Below are 21,664 nucleotides of genomic sequence, written 5' to 3'. Positions count from 1 at the left end.
CGTGGCTATACCACCAGAGAAAATGCCTCTCCCTGCCCGAGGAAGCACTAACCGCTTCTAGACTCCCAAGGAGGTGGAGGGCCTCTTGAGCCCCTCCTGAGTTTTTGTTTTATGTGTAATAGAAATACCATCGCTATTTTTGTGTGTGCATGCATGTGCACATATGCGTGCTTCTGGGAGGTCTCTGCCTCTGCCCTGCGGCTGGGAGTGAAATGAGAGGGGAAGGAGATTGTTGGGTCGCATGATCACGTGAGAGTCAGATGCATCTGGTTTTCTAAGGACGTGTGTGCACGTGCTTGTCCTGGGTAGCTATCTCAGGGTGTTTGCGGCTTTCTGTGCCAAGGCGTGTGCCGCTCACTCAGCTCATGCTTATGGTTTCTGGTGATCCAGAGATGCCTCTAAGGGTCTGTGTCCATTGATCTGTTGAGCATGCCCATCCGGGTGTACGTGCAGGCTCACACTGGGTCCCTGAGGGCATGTGCGTCACTGCATGAGCATCATGTATGTTGGACATGGCTTTACCGTGGGGAGATGTATGTGCCTCTGGGCCTGGCATCTGTGTCTAGCGCTATCTGTGTGGGTGCCTGCGGATCTCAGGGTGGGCATCGATTTTTTCCAATTATGGCCCAACTGCAAAACGTGGTTTCCTTGGATCCTCTCTGTTGAGTGGCAGCCAGGGTGATGTTTTTCCACAAGATGCCTGCTCTCCTGTTCCTGAATTCTAACGAAACATCCCCGGGGTCTAAGGACAGCTGTCTAGACAGTGTCAGTTTGGCCTTCAGCTTCCCAGGTTCGACACACAGTCTTTGGTTGAAAAGATCTTAGTGTTTTCACTTTGATGTGCTCATCTTGCTGCAGGATAGGGTGGGGACACTCAGGTTCTAGGAATTATGGGAAGGATCTATCACCTGATCTTGGTCTTGCATTTGTCTCCCATTCTCACATCTTGTGGGTGGTGGGAAGAATAAAATGTTGGAATTGCAGGTTGTTGGGAAGAAAAGATGAGGGAGGAGGCCATTTTAACCCCCTAGCAAGTGCCCAAGGTCAAACTGCTACCCGTGTATGCTTGAGCAGGTGCATGCACGGGCAAAAACACACACACGGTCACACACACACACATACACACATACACATATACACACATACAGAACTTGCTTTTTAAAATTCTTTTTCTCAAGCTTTTGTGACACTTGTTTAGAAGTCAGGTGCTATTGCCCTATCTGGGGTCCACACATGAAGAAGTTATTGGCCTGGGGATGTACTAAGCTTGTAGAGTGCTTGCCTAACATGCAGGGACCCCTGGTTTTGAGCTCCAGTGTGCATAGGGCTGGATGTGGTGGACACACCTGTAATCAGGGGCTAGAAGTAGGTGAATAAGTTGTTCAAAGTCATCCTTTTTGTAGTGTGTTTGAGACAAGCCTGGTCTACACGTGAGACCCTGTCTCAAAGAGAGAAAAAGAAAAGAGAAGCTGTTTGTCTTTCCTGCCCTTGGGGAACACAAAGGAGGGAAGGAAGACAGGGAGCTAAATGATGTGAAGTAACAGATGGGGTGGTCTGGAGGGAGCAAGCAGGGGCAGTGATGGAAAAGGGCGGGACTTCCTGGGTGAAAACATTCAGTTGCCGATACACAAAGAATTCCTGCCCAGAGGGAATTGCCTCAGACAGGGGACCAGATGCCAGCCCAGCTATGGAGATCAGAGTAGCGGAGGGGCTGTCTGAGATGATCTCAAGGGGTGATGGGAGAGCTAATCAAGGAGAGAAGACTGGCTCAGTTTCCACTGACTGGATAAGCTGTAGTTGCTACTGCTGCTGGTGCTGCTATTTCACAGGAGAGGACAAATATCACATCTCTACAAGGTACAGCTGGCATGTCTGATCCAACCGGACAAGACCTGATCTCAGAGACGCATCTCGGTCTCACATCTATGGGAAGGTAGAGGCAACCAGCTGGTTGTATTCTGTCTGCAGCCCACCTACAGTCTGTCCTCACTCTGCTGCCTGTTCCTGGGCTGCCTCTCCCAGGACCATACACCAGTATTCATACGTGTGAGCCAGTACCTGTGTGTGTGCGTGTAGGGACAGATGTCCCAGGGAAACGCAGATGGCCTTGGGATGCTTGGCTCCATATTGACTTCCTTCTGATCATACAGGTGTCTATGGACTTTGAGGACAACATCCTGTGGGTTAGGAATCAGTCTGTGCTGTAGCCCTGGCTCAGCTACAAAACACTCAGGAGCCCCGAGAATCACATCTGTCTTTGGAATTCAGTTTGGGCTAAAAAGTCTCTACTGTGTTCTGAGATGCTACAGCAGTTATAGCCAATCAGTCCCTTCCTTGTCCTGGATAGAGGGAGGCCTTAGAGGGAGATAGGTTCCCTCACCTCTTCCGACTGTGGCTCTAACTCTCCACACTCTCCATCCTTGTGGACAGAGTAGTCTCTGTCCCCACCCCCAACATCTCTCCCTTGCTTCTTTCATCTCCGGTCTCCGATGGCAGAGCTGGAATAAACTTTCCAGGCTAAGTTGGATGGATGGTCCCCCTTGGCTTGGTGGGTTGGCCCTCACTTGCCAGCTTCTCTGTCTAGGGAGTTGCCGTGTGGGCAAGGGAAGCAGGGGACCATGAGCGTTTAAGGGGGTCCTAGGTCCTCTGCCCTGAGAGCAGCCATGGTGCCCCCTGGGAAGAAGCCCACTGGAGAGGCCTCCAACTCCAACAAGAAGTACAAGCAAAACTTCAGTGAGCGGTGGAAGGAGGAGTTTCCCTGACTGGACTCTGCCTGTGAGCGGAAGCTGACGCTCCTCCCTCTAGAGTGTCGCCAGGCCCTGGTGTGCAACAAGCATGCCAAAGCTGGGAATGCCGTCACGGTGGGCACTGACACTTCCAGCACCGTGCCCTGCTGCATCACGTCACCTCAGGAGCTCACCACCAGACGCTGGCAGACAGTCAGGGTCAGCCTACTCTGGAAGGCCCTACTGAAGGCAGAGGGACCTATCCCAGCCTGACAACCACTCCCGCCACTGGGGCCATCAAGATGGAGGCCGACCTGGCCAAAGAGGATGTGCGTGTTGACCCATGTTCTGCCCTGCTCGAGCTGCAGAGGCTCAACCTGTGTCAGGCCCAGAGCATGGTGAACACTACAGCCCCAGGAGGGTGAGGGATATGCAGGTGGGTGGCAGCCAGAGGTAAGGGGAGGACCAAGGGGGAGGGAGGCATCGAGCCACCCGGGAAAGCTCCAGCATGCCAGGCCCCTGGGTAGGAACCAACACACTTCATTCATACCTCCACTATGTCAAACCTTCACCAGCGGCTGCCTACGTGCCTGGCACTGCGCCAGCCCCCTTGAATACAACCGTGAAGAAGCCAGACCTGGCACCTGTCATTGGGTGAATGCAGTCACACTGCCCACTCCCTGGGACAGAGGTTGTAAACTGGTGATAAAAATTCATCTGGGCGTGGGGGCACATGGCTTTAATCCCAGTGCTTGGGAGGCAGAGGCAGGAAGGATCTCTGTGAGTTCAAGGCCAGCCTAGTCTACAAGGTGAATTCTAAGACAGCTAGGGCTGTTATAAAGAGAAACCCTGTCTCAAGAACAAAACAAGCCAGCTGGGTGGTGGTAGCACACACCTTTAATCCCAGGAGTTAGGAGGCAGAGACAAGTAGATCTCTGTGAATTCGAGGCCAGCCTCGTCTACAAAGTGAGTTTCAGGACAGGTTCCAAAGCTACAGAGACACTCTGTCTCAAATAAATAAATACAAAAAATTCAGAAATAGATGTGGCAGATGCCTGAAATCCTAGCACTTGCCAGAATAAGGCAGGAGGATCAGAAGTTCAAGGTCATCTTTAGCTACACAGTGAACTTGAGGTCAGACCAGAATACATTAAAAAAAAAAAAATCAGGAGATGGTAAAGGTCGGGCTTTGTGATATCCGCTGGGAAAGGAAGTCTTCTTGCTTCCAGGCCAGGGCAGTGTATAGTCCGGAACCTGGACTCTCCAGACATTTCTCACTTTTATCCCTGATCCCCCTTCAAGCTATAAACCACCCATGTGGCCCCTAGAGCTGTAGCTGTGAATCCTAGGTTCAACCGTGTGAGTCTTGTGCTAGGGGTGGAGATTGGATTCATTCTACAGAGACGGAACAGCACAGGGCTGGGACCCTTGCTTGGGTGCTCACCTTGAGATGGCCAGGAATTGCTAGTGACTGTGTCTGTTAGTGAGCACCTGAGCTAGCAAATAAAGGGAGAGTCATGCCCTCCCTGCAGGAATAAAGCAGGCTGGGGCAAGCCTGCAGAGACCACCAGAAAAACAAGGCAGCGACAATCCATGCTTCTTAGCCTCCTTTACGGTTCATAAATCACTTCATATTCATCAATGCAATAACGAAGATTTACAACTTACGGTAGCCATTTAGGGAGATGAGGGCAGGCAGGTCTGAGAGCCCAGAGAACTGGAGCTCAGACAGGTAAACTTGCCCAGGGTAGCACAATCCGTAATCAGCGAAGAGTCTGCCTGACCCCAACCTTTTACTCATCCAACAACCTTACATTGCTGCCCCTGCAGCCTGGAGGACAAGCCTGACTCCGTCCTTTTTACTCCCTGGGCTGTCCCCGGTGACTGCTGCCAGTGTCTTGCACACAGAGGCTTATCAGCATCTGAAGGCATCCTCATAGAGGCTGGTGTTAGAAGAGACCAGGGGCTGGGCCGAGTCCCATGCTTTGTCCCTGTTTGCCACTTTGGTGTCCCCATGTGATGGCCATCCTGCTACCACTTTCTTGGGCAGTGTAGAGGTCCAGGAGGGTGAGGTTATCACTTGCCAACTCCTGGACAACCTACAGGTTTTTGGCATATCTGCACCCAAACTGGCCTGGACACCCAGTGACCTACTGGGGAGTGTCAGCCTACAGCTCAGGGTCACTTGCCCACTGCCCATGGATCTTCACTGTCTCCCTGGCCCAACCAACCCTAAACCCCTTGTCTATTTGAGTGAGTATGAGAGCGTATTGGAAGCCTCGTTCTGTCCGCATGGTGACCCTAGTTCCCACGTGGTCCATGAGCTCCACGCAGCCTTGGACCTTGCAGCTACTGACTTGGCGGGTCCTCGGCCAGTACATTGGTCGTCCCTGTTGACTGTTGTGGAAGTAGTGGCTGAGGCCTGGCTTTGCTTGGTGCTCACCTTGGGAGCCACTGTCCTGCCTCCTGGACCACTGCTGCCCTGGCTTTGGCCATGCGCCAGTTCATAGTTCATCTTCGTAGCCTTCACCCGCTGCTCTATGCTCTGCCTTCAATGCAGAAGCTTGTCCTGGTCCTGCAGCATGAAGACCAGGACCTGGTCTTGCTGCAGCCAGTGGTGATAGCAGCCTTAATTTTGCAGCAAGCACAGTGCGTCTCCGTCCCCAGGGGCCTATCTCCAAGCTTCCTGTAGAAACTGGCAATCTCCGAGCCTGCCCAGTGGCAGGCAGATGGCGAAAGCTGCACCTACCATGGTGTGGAGTTGCTGGGCAATTGAGAGGCTTCGTCGCGAGGATTGGAGCACCTCCAGCAAACTTTTTCTGGACTCCATGGGCGCGCGTGGGGGCTGTTATTCCCTGGTCGCTCGCTGGATGCAGTGGCCGTGTTGGCAATAATCTTCGAGTCCCGCCTCTACCTGGAAGAATGGGATGCGCTCGATGAAGGCGTTATGTGGGTACTGCTGCTGGGCACTGGTGAACCAGTGTGCTGGGCAAGTTCGTGTTCTTCAACGGCATGGTGGCTAGTCTCGGGCATCTCTGCCCACGGGCCCTGTGAGCCAAGCTGGCGTGTGTGCATTCCGAGCTGTACGGAAATCTTTCCCGACTTCGCAGCCCTAGCTAGCCTTGGTGCTGCCCGTGTGCACTGGGCTGCTGGATAGGGTGGGCCGCAGGCAGCCACAAGCCGCGGTGGTGGGGACAGAGCAGGGCCCCAGGCAGGCCATGGCGGCCACTTGCTGAAGATAGCGGTGGATGTGCCCTCGCTGTATGAGTTTGATTGTGCACTGGCTATAGAGTACTTAGTAGATGGACAGAGGGAGGGACTTCCGGAGTGGCCTCCCCTCCCCTTAGCCCGCAGAGGGTGGAAATCGAAGGGATCGCAGATACAACTTTACCCATACACACTACACTCAAGCTGACCTACTAACCACTCTGTCCCCTGCTCTTCACCAAACCAGACCCCTGGCCAGTGAGGGAAGAGGAACCTGGGCAAGTGGTAGAGGTGCTAGGTAGGGCCTGGACAGTTCCAGTTCCATCTGGCCTTTCAGAGTTTGCTTCTCCTCCTTTGAACCCTCCCCTTGAGTTTTGGTTGGAGGGAAGAAGGTTGGGCTTTAGGAACTGGGGAAACAGAGGTGAACAACGGCTTCCAGAGAATTTCCTCGCCCTTTGCTTTGCAGTGTCTCTTTTTCTAAGAGATTGTAAACCAGAGGACAGTGCTTGTTTCTGACCATAGCACAGTGCTAGCTGTGCACAGACTAATAGGCCCAGTGCACAGTGATTCCAGGGAGGTAGTGGTACCCTCCGTCCCTCTCCCCCCCCATCTGCTGTCTGCCGTCTTTTCTGTACACGACTGTGTTTATAGGCATACATCTACAGATGCTAAACAAGCCAGTCTTATGTTTCAGAGGGTTAACACCCAAGAATTGAAAAGGACTTCTTTTGGTTTTGCAATTACAGGGCTCAAGAAAGTCTTCAATAACTTGGATTGATATCTCTTTTTTTTCTTCCCTTCCTTAAAATTTGATTTGTCGGTTCCCAGCCCTTTTTTGCCTTTGCTTTACACTGTTAAGAGCAAAGACTGCAAAACCAGTGTTGTTCTTGGGTATCCTGAGGACTGATTTGGGGTCTCACCAGAACTAGAGACCCAAACTTTCAGAATGCTGTGGGTTTCTTTCTTTCTTTTTAAATTTGTGGGAGTTCTTAGATTTATTTTGTATGTATGAGTGCTTTGCCTGCATATGTGTATGGGTGCCATGTGTGTGCCCGGAGTCTGCAGAGGTCGGAAGCAGGCATTGGGTCTGCTGGAACTGAAGTTACAGTTGTGAGCTGCCATGTGGGTGCTGGGAATCAAACCCAGGTCCTGTAGGCTGGCCAGTGCTCTTAACCACTGCGCCATCTCTCCAGCCCCGTGCCATGGGTTTGTTCTCATCCCTTCTATGAGTGGTGTGGAGCCTGAAGTGAGAGGGGGGACAATCGGTGAGAGGAGAGGGGGCTGGCCTTTCCCTACACTCCCTGAGTTTGGTGCTTTGGGATAAAGTATGACATACTGGCACCATGGTTGTGTGTATCAACCCTGACTCCTCTGACCCCTCTCTTGCCTGAACTTCCTTTGGGTGTCTATTTGGGTCACTGTGCTGACCCTGTCTGTGAAAGAGGGTTGCTCTTCTGCCTAGGACACTTGAGCTGTAGACTCCGTGACTCTGGTTCAGCTGGAGCAGTTATAAAGAGGGAGCCAGGACTTCCTGTCCTGGCTGTAAAAGCCTTTCATTCTGGCAGCAGAGGTGGGAGAGAGCTCTCTGGCTTCTCATTTCTAACCCTGCCCTTCTTCCTCCTGCAGCAGGCCCAGCCTCCAGCACCCCCAGCCCCCTGCTGGCCTCCCTGACCCTGCCCACCCAGCCTCTGCAAACCCCGTTGGACTTCAAGCACTTGCTCGCCTTCCACATCAATGGCACCACCCCGCTCAGTCTCTTCCCCAACTTCAGCACGGTAGGTGCTGGGCAGAAGGGTGGGGACATATGCGGGCGGGGTGTGGGGAGGGACAGGGGGACAAGGAAGGTTATTCAGCTGGCCCTAGGTGCTGCCAAATAGGACCCGGAACCCAGCTGTCTCTTGGCTAGAGATGAAGACAATGTCGTTCCTACCCTACCATCACAACTGTCCAGAGATGATTTTTTTTGGGGGGGGAGTATCCAGGTGTGTCTGTGTGCACTTGGGTTGTGGCTTTGATTTTCGGGTTAAAGGTTATTTTATTATTTCTCTATGTGATTATGGGTTTGAGTCACTGTATGTTCACACGTGTGGGTTCACATGCCTGTGTATGCACAGCAGCCAGAAGAGGTCATTGCATGTCCTCTATTACCTCTCCCTGAACCTGGAGCTCCTGTTTTCTCAGCAAGGCTGAAGATCAGCTAAGCGCCAACAATCCTCCTGCCTCTATCCCCATTGGAGCTGTGATTACAGATTTCCTAGGGCACCTGGTTGGCTGTGTGGGTGCTGGGATTCGAACTCCAGTCCTCACGATTGCACAAGCAAGTGCTTTGAACTGCTGAGCTATCACTCCAGACCTAATATCTTTGTGCTGGAGTTTGTGTTTCTGGAGGTCTGTGTGTTATCGGTGGGTACAAATTTGTGTATTGTTTGTGATGGCTTTTGTGTGTGTGTGTGTAGGTGATTGTATGTAATATGTGGGCTTGTGAATCTGAGAGGTTTGGATATCTTTATACCTTCTCTAATGTGCTTGGCATGTATGTGTTTTAGGTGACTGAGAGCCCATTCATGGTTGTATAGTATCTATGTGTCTAAGAGCATCTTTCTGTTTGTCTGTGAGTCTGTAAGTGCCTTCAAACTCATGTGCTTGGTATCTGTGTATTTCTCTGCATGCACTCAGGTGTGTGTGTACACGCATGCGCTCATGTACGGGTGTGTAAGACAAATGTTAGGAGTACTCCATGAAGTTTGAGAAGCAGGACACCTTTTAATTCTGAAAATCAGATGCAATCATGGATGAACTCCATGCCATCCTCAGGAAACTGTCACATGCCCTCCCAATAACCTGGAGGAGTCTCCCTCTTTTTGTCACCTCCAAGTTTGAACAGAGGTCCTGAGAAGTATGAGACACTCGGGCATGGGCCTAGGGACTTGGGGCCCTACTGTTGCTTACAGATCTGTTCACTGTGCAAAGGCATAGTCTCTCAAAGGCAGGTGCCGAGACCACCCTCTAAGGTCCTGATGCCGGGTCTGCTCTACCTTGGGCACTGTCCAAGCTGGAACCTCTGTTTTCAGAGCAGTCGCTAGAGCATGTTTTCCCCTCTGCCTCTGGTTTCTTCCTGTGGGAAGGTTTGGAAAGTTCTTTTTGACTAACCAAGACACCTTCTGGTTTGAATCCAACAACCCAAGCCCCTAAAGCACAGCATGGTGGCACTACCTTTAATACCAGCACTCTGGAGAGTAAGGCAGAAGGAACAACCTGGGCTACACCAGCGAGTTAAAGGCCAGCCTGAGCTATGTTGTGAGACTCTGTTTCAAAAACAAAATAAATAAAACAACCCCCCCCAAACTAAGGCCCCTGAGAAAAGACATAGAAACCGAGATGTTGAGGCGGCTTGGAACATAGCTCAGCTGGTAGAGTGCTTGCCTGGCAGGCGCAAAGCTCTGAGCTTGATTCTCAGCACCACACAAATCAGGTAGCATAGGCCTTTAATCCCAGCACTCGGGAGGTAAAGGCAGGAGGGACTATTTTAAGGTCATCTCAGCTACAAAGTGAGTTCAAGACCAGCCTAGACTACTTGAGACTCTATCTCAAAAGGAAAACACGAAAGAAAGAAAGAAAATTGCATGATGTCGCATATCTATAATCCCAACACTTGGAAGCAGAGGCAGGAAGACAGGGCGTCCAAAGCCTGAGCTAGATTAGCCATGCCACAAACAAACAAACAAATAAATGAGAAAGAGAACAAACAAGAAAGAATGTTCAAAATTTACAGTTACGAAAAATAAGAAAACACTCAAGTTCATATTCCAAAAGGACAATCCTGCTACTTGGGGGGCCTCAGGCCTCCCTGTGCTGTCCTGCTTGGCCACTCACCTCCCTGGCCATGACTGTCATCCTCCTTAGCAGACATCAGACTCTGGGACAGTGGCAGAGCTAGTGAGGTAGGGTTTCTTGCCTCCACCATCAGGTTCAGACACAAAAACTGGGTTGGAATGAAAGAAATCCCACCAAAAGAATCCTTGTCCCTTCCCTGTTATAGTCTGTGATCACTCTTTGTCCCAATGCTGTGCCCCTTTAAAAAGAGAAACCAAAACCCAAAAACTAAGACCAGAAGGGCAGCAAGAGACGTCAAGGTGATCTCGTGAGAGTCAGGCCATGGCTCTAGGCATTCAGGTCACCCTGGGCCATCCCCCTTGCTGCCTGACAGATCTGGTCTGTACCCAGACAAAGGTACAGCCACAGGGCAGGAAAGGTCTGGTAGACTGAGCACATTTGGAACTGCACCATTCCAGAGCATGAAGGAGGAACTTGCCCTTCTGTTCTCCCTCACAGATGGACCCAGTCCAGAAAGCTGTCATCAGTCACACATTTGGGGTCCCCTCCCCTCTGAAGAAGAAGCTGTTCATCTCCTGTAACATCTGTCACCTGAGGTTCAACTCAGCGGTGAGAGGGAGTCATGGAAATGGAGGTTGGAGGGAGCTGGGTCTCTTTGGGCTGCTGGAGAGGGGCTGTGCTCTGATGCCCCACCCTCTGCTGACTCCTCCCTTTCTCAGACCCCTCCTGCCCACATGTAGCCTACTGGGATGCCATTTATCTCCCCTCTGCTTTGCACCCACCTTTTGGATGTCCCAGGGGCCATAGTGTGAGTTTCTTGTCTTGACCTGAGATGTTTATAGCATGTATTCTCCCCAGTGTCTTTTGTGGGGAGGTGGTGGAACTTACTATAGAAACCAGGCTGGCCTTGAACTCACGAGACCCACCTGCCACTGCCTCCCTGCTGGGATTGAAAGGTGCACACCACCATACCCAGCGTAAGTGAGTTTTGTTTTTGTTAAGACAGCCTCACTGTGTGGCTGTCCTGGAACTCGCTCTGTAGACCAGGTTGGCCTCATACTCATAGAGATCCACCCGCCTCTGCCTCCCTAGTGCTGGGATTAAAGATGTACATGACTATACTTCGTCCTCTTAATGGACTCCCATGATGCCTCTGTGAGAGGTACGGAGGCACAATTACTATCTCTACTTTTCTGAGGAGGACACAGTCTCAGAGTGGATAAATAGTTTGCCTGAAGACACAACTGGGAAATTGCTAGGATTTGAACCCAGTCCTGGCTGACCCTGAGGTCTGCATACTCCTCCCATAGCCTATCCTGGGGGGGAGGAGGATCTTTACTGTGGGACTTGGGTTAGTTGTCAAAACCACTGTGGACTGTAGTCAAAGAGTTCAAGGAAGGGCGGTGGAGGCTTGTCTTTCCCACCTTTGGGAGACAGGAGTTGAGAAGCCACAAGTAGAGACTCTTAGTGAAGTAGAGAGGGTGCCAATAGTCCAGCTGTGGTTTTTCTCTAGATGCTTAGGTCACATCATTTCATAAAAAATAGGCAAAAAGAGTCGCTGGAAGGAACATGTCTCCATACCTTGGCCCTGACAGAATGGCTGGGCCAATTGCAAATGTTCAATTTCAAAAAATATCAAAGGAATGAATGTTTTTGGAGTACCTAAGCCCAAAATATGAGTACTGTTGTGCTTTCCATATGTGTACCCCTTAACATTCAGGAGCCCCGACTTTATAAACTAGACTAGCAGTTCATATCCCATTTAACTTAAAGCTTAAAGCCGGACACAGTGGTACACACCTGTGATGCCAGTGCTTGGGAGACTGAGGCAGAAGGATTGTGAGTTAAAGCCAGCCTGAACCACACAATAAATAGTTCACTTCCAGAATATTCTGTATATATAGGCAGACACTAAGGGAATCACTTGGTGAACGTCTCTGGGCTCAACCCTTCTGGACGTGGGAACACACAGTAGAAGCAAACAGGGCCAGAGATGTGGCCTAGTGGAGGGTGGAGGGCATTGCCTAGGACCCATGAGACTTTGTGTTCAATTCCCAGTTCAGAACACACACACACACACACACACACACACACACACACACACACACACCGGGTGAGAAAGTTCAGTGAGGTGCTGTGACCGATCTAAAGAAGCATAGCTTACAAGGCAGAGGCTGCCTGCACTGGAGCACCTGTGAGGACACACTCGGTAAACCTCCGGACCAGATGCATGTGGTAACGACTGTGACACTGACTTCACTTGTTGTGCCCAAGCTTTGTGCCCCTTTAGCCCCATATCCCTCTGTTTAACCTCATTCCCGAACGAGGCATGTGACCTCCCCTCCCTTTTCCAGAACCAGGCTGAAGCTCATTACAAGGGTCACAGACATGCCAGAAAACTCAAGGCTGTCGAGGCTGCCAAGAGCAAGCAGAGACCTCGAAACCTGACCCCAAATGGGACAGTGGCATCTTCAGCCTCACCTCCAGCCAGTGGAGGCCCCGGAAGCCCGCAGAGCAAAGGTCAGTCCTGAACCCAAGTCCCCACATTGAGGCTAGCTTCTGACAGTGGCTTACGTGACTGGCTCGTCACCATCCTTCTTTCTCTTTCGTAAAACTTGGGCTGTCTTTGCTGTTGTTGCTGTGTTGTTTTTCTTTGTGTGTGTGCATGCATGTGTGTCTGTATGTGTGGGTGCCCATGAACCATAGAAGCCAAAAGAGGGTATAAGATCCCCTGGAGCTGGAGTACAAGTGGTTGTGAGGGGCCTCGCGTGGGTGCTAGGGATCAAATTCCAGCTGCTGCAAGAGTTGCTCTTCTGACTGCTGAGCCATCTCTCCAGCCTTTCACCATCTTTCTGGCTGGGAAAATATTCTGTTTATACCCGTGTACGGGCAGACACCTACTGTTCCCTGACATTCCTTAGGCACAATCTGGACCAGATTACAAATTGCCAAGCACTCTTAGCCTGAACTAGGATCCTTCCCAACTATTATCTGTGTTAGTTCCCTAAGTCTGGCAGAACAAATGGCTACGAAGTAGGTGGCCAAAACAGTAGGAGCATATGTTCTCCACAATCCAGAGCTCAGCAGTCTGCAATCAAATATGGATACGTTTGTTGTTTGTTTTTTTTTTCCCTGGGTGCCAGAGGGAGAAGCCCTCATTTCTCGGCTGATGGGCACCACTGTCCTCCACACTCCTTATAGACCAAAGAAGGAGAGTTCTGGGTCTGCTGGGCTGTGCATTGAGTTCAAGGCTAGCTTAGGTTGCATAAGACCCTGTCTCAGAAAATAAAGGACAGGGGGCTGGCTGTGTAGCTCAGTGGGTAGAGTGTTTACATACCACATGGGAAATCCTGGGTTTGATCCCAGCACCAACATTAAACCAGGCATAGTGGCACAAATCCATGATCATAGTACTCGGGAGGTGAAGGCAGGAGGATTAGAAGTTCAAGGGTATCCTCAGCTATATAGTGAGTTCGTGACCAGCCTGAGATACATGAGACCTGACCAAATAAAAACAAACAAATTCATGACCAGCCTGAGATGCATGAGACCTGACCAAGCAAAAACAAAACCAAAAAAAATGCCAACACCAATTTGTGCATGAGTTTACATGTAGTAGCTCTTCGTTTTCACTGCTGTGTTACTGGACTGCATGTATATACCACCATTCTCCTGTGTGATGGACTCACAATCTTCAGGTTGATACTATTATGAGTGATAGTTTATAAACCTCTAGCACACTTTCTGGTGACTTCTGCTTACTTAATACTGAGGCGCTAGAATGCCAGGGCATCCTGCTCCTTCCGGTTTGATGATTTTTATATGGGGAAACGGAGGCCCACGTTTGCCTAGAGAGGTGGTGGCGAGGTGAGCCTAGAATTCAGTGCTAGCGTTCCTTCCGGCAGGGAGCCTCCCACCCTCCCGCACCATCTCCACCGTGGTGCTGAGCCTCGGGGGCTGGACTCTCCCCGTATGTCCCATCTCCTTGCAGATTCTGCATCTCCTCCTCACGGCCCTTCACTTCAGCTACCTCCGACCTCAGACACATCAGTCAGAGAGCCGGCCCACTCAGACCCCTTGGATGCCGCTGCTTCCTCTTCCTCTTCTTCCTCTTCCTGCCCACCCTGCTCCCCGGATCCTGGCACGGAAGCAGCAGGGCCTGAGCCAGCAGAAGTGGCTGTGGGGAGTGGGGTGAATGGGGAAGGCAGAAGCGAAAAGGGGTGCCTCTACTGCCCGACTTGTAAAGTGACAGTAAACTCAGCCTCACAGCTTCAGGCTCACAACACAGGTCAGTGCTTCCCAGGACCCATGGCATCCATGACTGGGTGACAGGAATCCTACCCACTGTTACTACACAGTAACATTTCTGGGTCCCTTGATCCCAAGGGAGGGGACATCAGGAAGAGAAGTCTCAGCAACCAGAACTGAAGATTGCTAAGGACTACCCAGCTCCATTCTCCTTAGATCAACACAAAAGGAAGGGACTTTAGCTCAGATGCCTATAAGGCCTTCTTCCTTGGAGATGTCCACAGGAAGCCACAGACAAACCAGAGATGCTGGGAAGGGAAGCCCACGTGGTTTGGGGGGGGCATTATATGTAGAGCAAGGTTTGCGAGGGACAACCAGCTAACCTAGTTTGGTGCTGTGGTCTCCTTTCCCTACTGACAGACTTGTTGTCTTTCCTTCCAGGAGCCAAGCACCGATGGATGGTGGAAGGCCACCAAGGGGCTCCCCGGAGGGGCCGGGGCCGTTCTGTGTCTCAGGGAGGGGCTGGACATAAGACAAAGAGAGTGCTAGGAAATCGTGGGGGCCAGCAGGGACCTAGCCCTCCCTTCCAGTGTGCTCTCTGTCAGCTCCAGGTCAATTCAGAGACCCAACTCAAGCAGGTAGGAGAAGGAAGGCCAGGGTTGGGTGGGCATCAGAGCAAGGGACGAAGAGTTGATGCACACTCATGGATGGATGTGGCAGGGCAAGCTGGTTGCCTAGGGCTGCCCCATCAAGAGAACCCATCGTGTGTGCTGATCTGTGGGTAGAGGAACACTAATAATCTGGACAACAGAATAATTTTGGGTTCTGTGGCCTTCCTCATCTCACCCCCATCCTGTCTGTCTGTCTGTCTGTCTGTCTATCAGCACATGAACAGCCGGAGACACAAAGACCGCCTGGCCGGGAAGTCCCCCAAGCCCTCCAGCCAGCACAGCAAACTGCAGAAACAGGCAGCTTTGGCTGTGAGTGCCCTCAAGGTACCTGTCTCTAGGCAATGGTCCACTAGGGGAAGTGGGAGGAAGGGCCAGTTGAAAGACTTGGGGTGTGGCAGGAAGGTGTTGGCACTGCAGCTACCTGGGCAGGAACAGGGTTAGGGTTGGGGTTGGGCTATGACCACAGGAATTTCCAGTGGGTGGGGTGGGCTACGACCATAATATGAGAGGCAAAAGCCAGGGGTGGATGTGCTTATTCTAGGGACCATCTCTTCCTCCCCCTCCCAGTGTCCTGGCTCTGCCTGTCCTGAGGTTGTCCATCTGCTGGGCAGGAAGACAGGTGGCATAACAAGCCCTCTGGAATGGCCGTTTGGGGGTGGGAAGGAGGCGGTTAGACTTGGAACTCCAAAAGTCATGTCCCTGAGGCAAAAAAGCTCCTGGATGTAGCCCAGGGAGGGGGTGGGCTTCTCTGGTATTGGAGACCCTGTCCATTTCTCTGTGTGTGTTTTTTTTTGTTTTTTTTTTTTGTAGTCTAAATTGGCCTTGCAGAAGCAACTCACCAAGACACTGGCAGCCCGCTTCCTGCCCAGTCCGCTGCCCACCACAGCTGCTGCCATCTGTGCCCTGCCGGGGCCCCTGGCCCTCCGGCCTGCCACAACAGCAGCGGCTACCCTCTTCCCAGCTCCTGTCCTGGGCCCAGCTCTGTTCCGTACCCCAGCGGGAGCTGTCCGCACTGCTGCAGGGCCCATACTTTTCGCTCCCTATTAGTGGTCCCAGGATGGCCACATCCTATCTCTTCCTGGCAGGCACTTGTCTCCACATCCCAGAGACTGCCTTTTGCAGTTTCTGGGTTCCCACCCAACCAGGGGTAGCTGCTTCTCACTCAGACTGGGGTTTTTTCCAGTCCCCTGGGCCTGACGACCATCACTATCCTCCTTTCCTGGGCTAGTCCTGGGCTTCCTGCATCTACGGCTCCACAAATCCCAAAGATCTATGCAAAATCACAGCCCCAGCCACATGGTGCTCTCATACCCCAACCCCAACCAGACTTACACAGTGCAGACTCCACATCTCAGCCTCCACAAGCCAGCCTCTCCTGCCATGTTCTAGGGCCCTCTGAACAGCCACTGGAGCTAGGGTGTCACAGGGGTGTGGGTGGGAACCTAACAGCCGTGCTTACCATGGGGTAGGCAGGTGGGGTGATGCATGCCTATAATCCTGGCATCTGGATCATGAGTTCAGTCAGTTTGGGCCATATAGCTAGATACTGTCTCAAAACAAAAATAAAACCAGAATTTGACCATGGGGTATGGCAAAGGAGTCTGGAGAAAAGAGGCCCCCAAAGTCCTTCAAAGGAGGGTGCTGTGAAAATGGGGCAGAGTTGAGAGGAAGCTCCAGCTCCTCTGTAGGGGTGAGGCTAGGTGAGAGAAGTGTCAGGCTGGACCTGACTGTGTAGCCCCGGCTGGTCTGGAACTCTGTAGACCAGGCTGGCAAACTCGAGAGATCCACCTGCCTCTGCCTCAAGTGGCCCTGGCTCTAGCGGAAGTGACCTGTCTTACCACACTGGTCCTTCTTAACCTTTCGGTGGTTCTGCTGGAGCCCCCCCTCTAAGGAAGGCTCTGGGTCTCCCTTAGTCTAGGGATTCTCCACTCCGGACTGGGGTCCAGTCTCTCCAACTGTGGAGCTCGGGGCTGGTACACAGTCCTTTATGCCCTCAAGATCCACCTTCATGTTGCCAAAGCCAGTGCCACTACCCCACTCACTATGGGACTTCGCCAGTATCTACCTGTATCTTTTTTTTTTTTTTTGGAAAGCTATTTCCAATGGGACAAGAAAAGGGTTCGGGGGAGGGAAACTTTTTGATAACAGCAGTTGTGGTTTTATTGTGTCCAACACATTAATAAATGAACTTCAAGCCTGAGCCTGGAGATGCCCTGACGCTCCTTGGCCAGCCCTGGGGAGAAGGGGTGGTGCAGGAGGTGGCCTGGCTGTAGTGTCTGACTCACGTGAGGTGTGCACATCACAAGCTAGGTGGGCACCAGAAGTTGTGGGTTATAAGCTCACTTGATAGATAGCACAAGCCCTGCACACAAGGCCTGTCAGCTCCTAGGAAGCTGCTACTGGTTTGCCTGGTTCTGTTCAGGCATCTGAGGTAAGAAGGAAGGACTGGAGGAGCGGCTTATCCCACCTTCACCAGGGTAGCAGGCATATAAATACAGAGAATATAAATATAAGTCCAGCTACTAGCCAAAAACAACCAGGAGGGATGGACACTAGCCCGATGGGCAGGTCCAGGGACTGTGCTGCTTGCGCCACTGAGCAGAGTGCACTCCTGCCCCCTGGTGGTTACAAGAGGCGTGTCCAGCCTCCAGGGCTGGTTGGTGTAGCACCTTGAAGAGGGTGAAGCAGGGGCAGACACAGGAGGCCCAAGCCACCAGCTTTAGAAAGTCACAGAGCTGCCAAGGCTCTAAGTGATCATCCGAGCTCCTGTCGCCTCACAGATGAGAAAACTGAAGCCCAGAGAAGAATGGCCTTCCTAGGCCACAGGATGACTGACAGCCCAGTCATCATTCCACACTACCTCAACCAATGAGGCCTCTGCTCCCAGAGCAGGAAGAGGAAGTAAAAGAGCTGGACGAGGAGTAGAGGTCAAACAGAAAACACCACTCCCAGGAGCCTGGCTTTTTCCAGCCTTGAACAGGCCAAGGGAAAGGTCAGAGTGAGAGACAGGAGCCAACTCTAAGCCAGCATATATGACAGTGTGCTCACACTACCTGGTCACTTTGCCGAGCCCAGGCTGGTGCTGTATTACTGGCAGGAAATTTAGAGAGTTGGAATCCCTGATAGGAGCCAGACCATGGACTGGGCACTTTGGCATGACAGCCCTGCTTCCTGCCCCAGGCAGATGGAAGGGACACTATGTACCATAAGTGTCCAGGTAACAGTGGAGACAATGGGATGTGAGCTGGGCGTGGGGTGGGGACTATCATGGAAGGGTCAAGGGGAGGGCCAGCAATCAAGTTCACTTGCACTTCTTGGAGTTCAGAGGGGACAAAAGTGGCATTGGCCTGGGCCGGCCAGCAATCAAGTTCACTTGCACTTCTTGGAGTTAAGAGGGGACAAAAGTGGCATTGGCCTGGGCCAGCCCAGCTTCCTGGCCTAGAAGATTATTCCCTTACTGATTGGAAGAACAGCTTGCTTATGCACACTTGTGCCCTCAACCCATCCTGGAACGGGGTTGGAAAGGTGAAGAAAGAAGGGCAGCCCTTCAGCCATCCAAGGAGCCGCTGCCCTTGTTCTTGCGGCTGAGGGGGAAGGCAGACTTGCTCTGGGGCTGGGTCATCTTGCTGGCCAGGTAGATGAAAGGCTCCAGGAGGGAGCGGCGGTCAGCCACTGACACCTCCCATAGTTTCACCTTCTCTGACTTGGCCCAGTGCTGGGCCATATCAGTGTCTACACGACGTTGCTCTTGCAGGTCACACTTGTTGCCAAGGACCACGATGGTGACCTGAAGAAGAGAGACAAAAGTAGATAGAGGCTAGCTGGGTAGTGGTGGTGCAGGCCTTTAATCCTAGCATTAGGGAGGCAGAGGCAGGCCAATGATCGCTGTGAGTTCAAGGACAGCCTGGTCTTTAGAGTGAGTTCCAGGACAGCCACTGTGTATATATATATATAGACAGTGGTTCAGGCTCAGGAGTAGCAGTCAGCTGTTTCTGACCAACAGCTGGGGAAGATGCAGTTCCCAGAGGCCAACAGCTTATAGAATTTTGGAGGACTGGCAAGGGCATGGAGCCACAGGGAAGAAAGATTCGGGGGAGCTTCATGTGTTAAAACTGATCCTATTAAACCACAGAAAAGTGTTTATACTGTCCTGGCCACCTCTTGTGTGGGACGAAGACCTCCAATGACCTTCATGGTCTTCTAGCTCCTAGACTACCCCTTGGCAAATAAGCACAATTGGAATCGTCCCCAAAGCCTACCAAGTACCCACGCCCTCCTACCACTGGGCTCTCAAGAAATCCAGGACACGTACCTCCTTCTTGTCCTTGGACTTGTCGATTTCCTTCTTGAGCAGCTCGACGCGCTGAAACGACTCTCGGCTGTCTGTGCTGTAGACCAGGACGTAGCCATCAGTGCAGGAGAAGCAGTGCCTGGGCAACTCGGCCCCATCCCGGAGACCCCGAGTGTCATAGAAACGCACCTGCTCCCTCACCCCTCGGTCTGTCTCAATGGAGCCCACATAGATGTCTTCCTGGGTCTCAATCATCTCAGAACCTGGGTGAAAATGAGACTTGACTAAGAGCCAAGGGAGATGGGACGTGTGAGAGAGGTGGACATCGCAGTGAGAATGAGGAAAGTGAGGGCTCTGGAGAGGCCACGCTTGAGAGAGAGAGCGAGGCGGGGATGACTTGGGGAATAAGTGTCATGTCACCATCACACAAAGCAAAACTGGGTGCAGCACCACACACCTTGAATCAAAGCTCTTGGAGGGCAGGGGCAGAGGCAGGCGGTTCTCTGCGAGACCCAGGCCAGCCTGGTCAGTGCGGTAAGGCCATCTCAGAGATGATGACACTGACAACAAAGTGGAGAGTGTGGGGAGCAGACACCGCCCACCCACCTCTGACCGATGCACCACGTGCACACACAGGGGCGTGCAGGCACATTAGGAATGCACACTCCCAAACAGAAGCGCCCTGTGGGGCCTTTTCTAGCTTGGTTTTGGGTTTCTCCCTTCTAGAGTTATTCAATGATGTGGACCTGGGGAGTACCATGTTTTCCTTTTTCCTCCATTGCTGGGGTTCAAACCAGTACTCCGTCAGCCATGCCCGCAGCCCCAGTTTTGAGGGTATAAAAGCAGCTGGTGTCCTTTTCAGCCTTTGTGTTCGTGTGACCAGATCCCACCAAATTCAACATCTCCCACCAACCCACCAGCCCCAGCAACACTCACCCACGACATGGTTCCCGTACAGGAGTTGCTCAAGAATTGAAGTTTTGCCCACAGATGCCTGGCCACACACGACCACCTTGCAGCTCTTCCCCATGCTTAGCGTTCAACCTTCAAGAACAGAAGGAGTGTGGTAAGGGAAGATGGAAGGCAGCTAGATAGCAGACTGGGGAAGCGCCAGGGGTTCAGCAGCACCCCGATGTATTTCCATGCCCTACTGAGCAGTCCACTGTTCTGTAATTAACCTACTTGTCCCAGGAGAGGCCAGGATTTGGCACACAGCAGGTGTGGGATTAATGGCACCACAAAGGGAAAGGCCCAGGAAGTGGTTTACAAAAAGCTGGCCAGGTTCTTCCCAGTGCATGGGATGTATAGGGCACCAATTACTGAAGGGAGTTTCAAAAGCGCTCTTGCTCTTTTGCTGGGTTCTGTTTGTTTGTTTGTGTTTTGTTCTGAGGAGATAGGATCTCGTGTAGCCGAAGCTGGCTCACAGCTGATCCTCTGGCCTCTCCCTCTCAAGTGTTGGGAGTACAGGCATGTGCACACCAGGCTGTTTTCTCACTTGAACCATGATCCCCATGAAGAAAGAAGCACGGATTAAGATTCGTCTTAAGTCATCTTCTTGGAGAGAATGTGCAAATAGAATAACTTGCTTTCCTGAGTGACTGAGAACAAATTCTGCCTAACCATCCCGAGTCAAATCCATGGGAGAAAAACAAACAAACAAACAAACAAACAAAAAACAACCCACACACATCAGACAAGAAGTGATGGAATCAAAGCCGCTTCAGAAAGGGACTTTTACGGCCCCTGGACTGACAGGCACCGAGAGAAAGCTCAGACTTAAAAACTCTCTGAAGAGACTCCAGAGAGTGGTCTCCTATCGAGAAACTTCCAAACACAGGCTCCTGGGAAGCGCCAGTGATCTCCCTTCCCTCTCCCTCAGAAAGTAGAGATCCTGCCCCAAAGGGGTCGCAAGCAGAAACCTCTCTAGGAGATTCTCCTGACGCCGATCTCCACCCCATGGTCTCAGAGGCTGCCAGGGGCCCCCGCCACAGACTTCCCCTGAAGGGCACCCCTCAGAAACTATCCGGAGGCAGAGACAGGACAACCAAAGTGAATCAGGGGCAGAGGCCGATCCGACCCCGTCTCTCAGCTCCATACCTCCGGGGTTCCCGCAGCACTCCAGCTGAGGTGCCCCCCGGAGTGGGCAGGACCATGGGAGGGGCAGTTCGACGGTAAGGACGCCCCTCTCCCTCTGGGTGGAAGTACTTGCTCTGGAGCCCCGCCCCCCAACGGCCGGCCTTCAAGACAACTTCCGGCAGCGCAAAGTGAGCGCTGTTTCCACAGCGCCCCCAGAGGCCGGCGGGGGAATGCTGGCCAGAATTTACTGTTGGCTTCCAAACTGATGCTTCCAGGTTCTGATACCGACCGAAACGTTCTCTCTCTAGAGGACAATAATCCGTCATTAATTCTATCATCTATTCAACAAGCTTTTTTCTTTTCTTGGAAGTGCCATGAATGGAACCCAGGGTCTTTCATATACCAAGCAAGTGCTCTTTGAACCTGGAATTTTTTTTTTAAACAAAATTTCTCTATGTAGCCCTGACTGTCCTAGAATTCATGCTATAGACCAGGCTGGCCTCGAACTCACAGATATCCCTTTCTGTTTCTGCCTCTCAAGATCTCAAGAACTGAGACTAAAGACGTGTGCCACCACACCTGGCTAAACCTGAAAATTTTTTTTTTTTTTT

At 51.9% G+C, this 21,664-nt stretch overlaps 2 protein-coding genes across 3 annotated transcripts; one reads left to right on the top strand and one right to left on the bottom strand.

The window, feature by feature from the left end:
• Positions 1 to 2,663: 2,663 nt before the first annotated feature.
• On the top strand, positions 2,664 to 16,047 carry LOC101995626 (transmembrane protein C17orf113). The gene is given in 17 exon segments (XM_026790180.1): positions 2,664 to 2,871; positions 2,874 to 3,113; positions 3,116 to 3,166; positions 4,611 to 5,183; positions 5,186 to 5,675; positions 5,708 to 5,813; positions 5,815 to 5,840; positions 5,842 to 5,896; positions 5,898 to 5,927; positions 5,929 to 6,024; positions 7,499 to 7,708; positions 10,266 to 10,376; positions 12,122 to 12,287; positions 13,759 to 14,055; positions 14,457 to 14,653; positions 14,900 to 15,010; positions 15,497 to 16,047. Coding segments are annotated over 17 exon segments (3,204 nt in total). The 3' UTR covers positions 15,734 to 16,047.
• A 767-nt stretch (positions 16,048 to 16,814) lies between these two features.
• On the bottom strand, positions 16,815 to 21,186 carry Nkiras2 (NFKB inhibitor interacting Ras like 2). 2 transcript variants are annotated; one of them, XM_026790173.1, is made up of 5 exons: positions 21,075 to 21,171; positions 19,914 to 20,021; positions 19,167 to 19,240; positions 18,999 to 19,069; positions 18,419 to 18,473 (listed from the first exon to the last, which is right to left on the bottom strand). In XM_026790173.1, exons 2-5 carry the CDS (start codon positions 20,005 to 20,007, stop codon positions 18,419 to 18,421), a joined length of 294 nt encoding a protein of 97 aa, XP_026645974.1. In that variant the 5' UTR covers positions 20,008 to 20,021; positions 21,075 to 21,171. The 2 variants fall into 2 exon arrangements, with proteins under 2 accessions (XP_005369076.1, XP_026645974.1); XM_005369019.3 differs by having other exon boundaries at positions 16,815 to 18,473; positions 18,999 to 19,240; positions 21,075 to 21,186.
• Between the last annotated feature and the right edge of the window lie 478 nt (positions 21,187 to 21,664).

Source organism: Microtus ochrogaster, unplaced genomic scaffold (assembly GCF_000317375.1).
Source record: "Microtus ochrogaster isolate Prairie Vole_2 unplaced genomic scaffold, MicOch1.0 UNK44, whole genome shotgun sequence".
Classification (NCBI taxonomy): domain Eukaryota; kingdom Metazoa; phylum Chordata; class Mammalia; order Rodentia; family Cricetidae; genus Microtus; species Microtus ochrogaster.
This window is presented reverse-complemented; position numbering and strand designations above follow the sequence as displayed.